The 6,954-nt window shown below is 39.1% G+C and overlaps 1 protein-coding gene across 1 annotated transcript; it reads right to left on the bottom strand.

The window, feature by feature from the left end:
- Positions 1 to 5,013: 5,013 nt before the first annotated feature.
- Positions 5,014 to 6,567, bottom strand: LOC110707472. The gene has a single exon (XM_021885484.1). It carries the CDS (start codon positions 6,565 to 6,567, stop codon positions 5,014 to 5,016), a length of 1,554 nt encoding a protein of 517 aa, XP_021741176.1.
- Between the last annotated feature and the right edge of the window lie 387 nt (positions 6,568 to 6,954).

Below are 6,954 nucleotides of genomic sequence, written 5' to 3' on the forward strand. Positions count from 1 at the left end.
CTTGTTCTCGAACTCCTTTTTCTTTGCCTTTAGAGCAAGATTGAGTTTATCAATTCCGCAAGGGTTGGTCCATTGAAGCTCATTAAAAACCTCCATCAGGGATAGTTTGTCCCAATTAGTAGTTATACGCATCTTCAATGCAATGTAGCCCGAGTGGAGAGAACTCAATATTATGGAGAGGACTAATGAGCACCAAGTGAGTAAATAGCCTTATCATTTGAAGCACGTGGGCTCGAAGTGGCATTTAGGGTCTTAGTTTAGCAATGTAGACTTGTGCCCATACCTTTTGGCTGTTATTAGTAAGACACTCCTCTTGTGATGGCTTGATGTTCATGTTGGAGAGTGACCTATTCACTTCCTCCACGAGACCATCATAGTTGCCTTTGATGCTCTTGGTGACCCTCAAATTGACTCTATCCTCTAAAGCTTTAAGGAGCATGTCTGGAAAATAGTTGGAGAACTTCCCCTTCCATTGTTCCGGGATGGAGTTTACCATAAGTCGTGAGACTCTTTTAAAATCCCAACTCCATTCCTCATGAGTGCTCTAGGTAGCAATTTCAGAGGGTCTTTCGGAGTTCTTCTTTCCACTCCTTAAAGTTTACCAAGTTCGAGCAAAATGGTAACTTTGTGGGAAGTTCCTGGCACATTAGGTTGTTGTCGTTGTTAGTTAAAAACATGATTCTATAATTGAATGAATTTGAAATGAAAAATCATTCATAATACTTAAATAAGATTGAAATCATGTATATTAATCAAACTTATTTAAACATCTTATTCACACATTAAATTGTCTCAATTTGGTGAGAATAAGTCGATTCCACGATCCAAAGAATCAATGAGTAAAGCATGCTTTGGCTTGAATTAACACTCAATAGTCCAAGGTAAGCAACTCTTTGCTAATGGCTCCAAGCCACTCTTGGTTAGATAAATCGTCGCATCAAATACTCTCTCAACAACTTATCCACTTTGCCACGACATGTTAGAACTCAATCACTTATATCGCTGAGTATAACCAAAACCAACATGCATATCCGGTATGCCTTACGTTTCCTAGTAGTAATAGTGATACCTCACTTTGGCGCAGCCTATCATTACTCTCAATAGGTTGGTAAGTGATGTTTTGGAATGACAATTTTACTCAATATTTTAGGGATTTAGGGTTTTTATGTTGGTTGATTTATGTGAACTTAACTAATCATCGCAACATTCGAAATCCTAAACATGCATCTAACATATAATTCATATATATAATCATAAATTTATATCAAAAATATAAATAAATGATGCATTTGGCAACTAGCATGACCCCGTGAGTCTTCAAGGGTCTTTATTTGCAACTTCATGGCTTCATCTTCCAAGAAACTCCGTCTTCAAGACATGACCAAAAAGATGTAAATACTAGTATCTACGTGTAGACACCCATTTGTGTCTCCCCAAAACCAAACCCGGTGATGAGTACCTTTCACGTCCAATCATAGCCGAATGAAGTGAAAGTGTGGAAAGTCTAGTGTTGCGGATAGTTTTAATTTCTTTTCTTTTCTCTTTGTTTTTGAAAATCTATTTTGAGAAAACAGCCGATCCAGTTTGGTTGGTCCACGATATGGCTCCAATAGTAGTGTAGTTGGATAGGGTTTGAAAAGAGCTTTTCAACGATATATTATAAGCCCAATTCTGATGAATATTGAGGAAGTCATGGCCAAATTACTAAACTGGGCCCGGTTTTAATCTTATATGCGGCCCAATGATCTAGGGGAGGGCCTAATATGGATTTATCATTCCTAATGCAATTAGGAATGGTTTTAGTCTCCTAGATTCTTCTAGAAGGTTCTTTTCATTCCTAATTCAATTAGCATTGATAAATTGACTTCTGTTGACTTTTTAGAGTTTTAATCAGAATGAAAGGGTGTTTTTGAGGAAAAATATGATTTTATCCTCTTGTACAGTTAAATTCTATCAGATTTTAGAAAACGCGTCAAAAACTTGATTAGCGCCTGGCACTAAGCTTGGCGCCTGGCGCTAGCATTAGCGTCTGGCGCTAATTCAGCGTCTGACGCTAACTCTGTTTTTCACGTCAGAACTCTGGTTCGATTTTCTATCTTTTTGGCTGATTTTCTCTATAATTATCCTTCTAAAAAATCCGTTTTCAATCATCAACAATCATCTACAATCATCAATTCTTATTCTCTCTAATTCTCTTCTCTCTCAAAGCTAAAGCTTTCTTTCTCTCTCTTTTCTAAACCAACCCTTTTTACAAAATTCCGCATTCACAAGAATTGGATACACTTAGCATAATTCGAGGTTTCCTTTTCCCTAGACATGAAAGGTTTTAATTTTTGAGGGTTTGGTCCCTAATCTTTATTTCAATTATTTAATTTAATTGTTTTGTTTATTATTTTCCTTGAAGTTACTAACGTGTGTATTTTGTTATTAGAAAGAGATACGAGGCATCAAAGTAAGTGTTTTAATTGATTTATTAATATTATGATATAAAAATCATATCTAGGTTTTTATTATGATTCCTAGTATCATGTTAGGATGTTTGATATTTTGAATGACAACAATGATTCCTAGTATTATTATGTTTAGGGAAAAGGTTATAATATCAAATATTCTTATTATGATTCCTTCGATGCTTCCTATTTTCTTTCCTAATTTTCATGTTAGTATCATGTTTGGGCTATATATTTGACCTTTATTGTTTAGTGACATGCTAGGGTTTGATATTAATCTTTTTAATTTCATGCCTAGAATCTTGCTATTATTACACTTTATTTTTAACATGAACATGATTATGATTATTATTATTATGATGATTATTATTATGATGATTATTATTATGATCATTATTATTATGATTATTATAATGTTGCTTGATATTGATATTTATTATTATTGCTTGATCACACCTTTTATGCATGTTTAAAGGGAATTGGTACTTGTATTCACGCTTAATAAGATAATTATTAATCTTGTTTAGGTTAATTTGATTATAATTCAAGTGATCGCCAATAATAGTTTATTTGTTCATTAAATTCAACCAACATAGATAAACAGGTTTAGGGTTAAACATATTGATTGCATGTTAGTCAGAAAGCGCACATGAATACGATCAGAATAAAGTAGAGGCCTATTATTAGGGCAGGTTCAATCTCTTTTAGGCTGGATTTGTACCTTCATCCCCAAACTACCAGTCATGGTTCAAGACCTATTGGAGATGACGATCTCTTGGATCGTTAAGGGGTGTAACCTTCACCCTGTGAACGGTTTACAAGTTCCTAAAACTTGTTGGCGACTCTTTTGCTCTATCTTCCTTCCCTTTGGACGCCACCGTACTTAAGTGTATGATCACAGTGGGATTCAAGTTTGGGGTAATGCTTGAAATATTCCCTACACTACGTGTAGACATCTACTTTTGGCCTCTTGTCCCGGTAGGAAGTGCAATGACGATAATAAAACCATGTTTGTGTTGGATTACATGAAGAACACTAATGGATAACTGATTGAATTACTAGAAAATAAAAATAAGCTAGACTAACCCAAAAGCAAAAGCATTAAGGTCCAATCAACTAAGCCTGATAATAATTAGTCTTAAGCCCTAAAAATGACAGATAAAGAGGCGTGGTGTGCCTCAGTCGTATGCAACCAAAAATATCACAACTAAGCTAACTGCAAATAAACGTAGTTAGGGGAGTCGAGTTCGAATCCACAGGGAAAAAGGGACTAATAACTGCAAACCTAAGTGGAATTACTCTAGGAACGTAGTAATCTAAGTAACAAGGGGGTGCATCCCAACCAAATGGGGGTGCATCCCAACCAAATGCCATTCGCATATCATCATAAGACACAACATAATTCCTATTATTCAAATTAAAGAATATTTGATCACGTCCTTTAGTAAGAGTTGAAAGGAATTCATAGGTATACCTGACATAGGTGGGGGCGCATTTGGTCATGAAATTCTCCAGACCCACTTTCCGTAGCAAGAGCCGCACTACTTCCTCCATGCCTAGCTCTTGCAAAGCTTCTAAGTCAAAAAACTTGGTGCATTGCACCGTTCGTCGTGGTTGTTGAAGCTTAGTCCATATCCCCTTCTCCTTGGAATTCAACCGCATACCCATGAATCCATCCCCTCGAGGCAATGGAGGTGCCTCACCTTGACTAGAAGAAGCACCTTGCTTCTTGCCCCTTGGGGGTCTTGGTGGAGATGATGCCTTAGACCTCTTGTTATCCCCACCCATGACTCTAATTGTATGCTTGTACCTTTACCTTCACTTTCAATTACGAGAAATTCAACTTGCACAACTGCACAACCAACTCAATGTCAAACTTGAAATCAAGAGAAAATGGAAAATCTAGGTTGTAATTGTGATGGGAATTGAGGAGTGGATGAAAGGCAAGGACTTGGGAAAGGGAGATTGGTAGGGGATCGGTGCAATTGGAGTAAGGGGATGAAAGAATAAAGAGAAGGAGGAGAAAAGGAGTAAGGGTTTGTGGGAATTGGGGTTTACGAAAGGAGTAATGAAGGTAGGAGTTGGAAAGGGGGAAATAAGGGGGAAAATATCAGGGAGGCTGGTGGAGCCGCTGGTAGCGGCTTGAGGCCCGCTGGCAGCGGCTGACACTGATTCCTTTTTTTTTTTTTTTTTTTTTTTTTTTTTTTTGAGGAGGGGTGCCGCTGGCAGCGGCTCTGCAGCAGCTACTTGCGGCTGGGACAGAGCCTGGGGTTTTTGGGCTGCCTGAAGACCCGCTGGTAGCGGCTGCAGAGAAGCTGCCAGCGGCTTCAGCAGGGAATGTCCCTTTGGCTCTGTTTCAGCTTGTTTTTGCTGTGTTTCGGGCATAAAAGATGCTCCCGAGGCCTCCACCTACATAGAAACAACAAAAACACTCTTCACATCACAAGAAAAATTAAAAAAAAATAAACTACGAAAAGAAATGGGGCAGAGATTTCGATCGGGTTGCCTCCCGATTAGCGCCTTTGTTTTACGTCGTTGGCTCGACGCGGCTCATCCCACTTCGCTATTCCATTGATGGCTCGTAGAGATCGGTGCTCTCCACGTTCTCGGTTTTGAAACCCTCGAAGTAGGGTTTGAGCCTTTGTCCATTGACTTTGAAAACCTTATCGATCTCGAGGCTTTGAATTTCAACTGCTCCATGCTCGTTCACCACTTGAAAAGGGCCCTCCCAACGGGACCGAAGTTTTCCCGGAAATAACCTAATTCGGGATTGATATAGGAGTACTTTGTCACCGACTTTAACCTTCTTCCTAGCAATCATCTTGTCATGCCACAACCTATTCTTTGCTTTGTGGTATAAATGGGACAATTTCTTGCCCGGAATTGCAGACGGGCCGATTGTTGAACCTGGTGGTATAGGTGGAAGCTTGGAATGTTCATTCAATTCCCCCACCTTCACCTTCACATTAGTAGGCATAGAGAAATCCAAGCAATCACCAGATACAACATTAGTTATAGGTGTGAGGAACTCATCCCCACGATCATTGTTAGGAACATCATGCACCATTGGATCGACAACATTAAGAGAACATAAAGACTGAGTGTTGACAGGATACTTTATGGAATCATAAATGTTATACCCAATTGCTTTCCCATCAACCTCCATAGTCAAGGAACCGGTAGACACATCGATTTTTGTTTTAGAAGTCTTCAAGAAAGGTCTTCCTAACAAGATGGGGACTGCTTGTTTGTCATGTTCCATGTCAAGCACATAAAAGTCAGCAGGAAAAATCAAACCATCAACCTTAACCAACACATCTTCCACCACCCCCTTAGGATACACATTAGACCTATCCGCTAACTGAATCACTACCCCAGTTCCATGTAAAGGTCCAAGTTTTAAAGATTTAAACAGGGAGTAGGGAATGACATTGATTGATGCACCTAGGTCCAACATAGCTCGGTGCAATGTGGTGTCTCCTATTGTAACAGGAACAATAAACATACCAGGATCACCACATTTTTCTGGGATTTTCTTTTGGAAAACCGCAGAAACATGAGCACTCACCTTTACCTTCTCTTTTCCTCCCAACCTATGCTTTCTCTTGATAGTACACAGTTCTTTCATAAACTTAGCAAAACGAGGAATACTTTTAATCACATTCAAGAGGGGAATATTTACCTCACATTTGCTAAAAGTCTCATAAATATCCTTGTCTTTCTCATACCTTCGAGTATCTTGCAAGGCTTCAGGGAAAGGTGGTGTGGGTTCATAAGAGGGAAAAGTTGGTGGATTCGCCACAGCTTCATGTTCTACTTCTTGCTCTTCAGTTCCAATCAAGTCTTTAGCCCTCTTAGTTGCAACTGCAGTTTCTTGCAACTCTTTGCCATTTCTCAATGTTATTGCATTGACCTGTTGCTTAGGATTCAGCTCCGTTTGAGATGGAAGCTTTCCAGAGTCCTTAGCTTCAAGTCGGCTTACTGCACTAGAGATTTGACTAAATTGATTCTCTAGGTTTTGAATACTTGATCTGGTTTCTTGCTGAAATTGCACCATATTTTGCTGCATAGTAGAAACATTAGAAGTTAATGATCTAATCATTTCTTCAGTTGACATATTATTCGAATTTGAGCTTTGGCCTTGAGGTTTGGGTAATGGTGCCCTATATTGCTGATACTGTTGCTGGCCTTGAGCATTTTGTTGTTGTTGGTTCCCTTGGGAGTTCCCATATCTCAAATTTGGATGATCCCTCCATCCTGGGTTGTATGTATTTGAATAGGGATCATATCTTCTCTGAGGACCTTGCCCTTGGAAACCCATTGCATTGGCCTGCTCATTCTGCTCCTCTTGTAATTGAGGACATGCATCAGTGGGATGTCCCATGGAGGTGCATAAACCACAAGCATTCAGTTGCTGTGGATTCCTTGAGTTCACCATGAACTCACGCATCATAGAAGTCAAATCAGCTACTTGACTCTCTAACTCAGTTGTATTCGAATTTGC

The sequence above is a fragment of the Chenopodium quinoa genome, unplaced genomic scaffold (genome assembly GCF_001683475.1).
Source record: "Chenopodium quinoa cultivar QQ74 unplaced genomic scaffold, ASM168347v1, whole genome shotgun sequence".
Taxonomy (NCBI): Eukaryota; Viridiplantae; Streptophyta; class Magnoliopsida; order Caryophyllales; family Amaranthaceae; genus Chenopodium; species Chenopodium quinoa.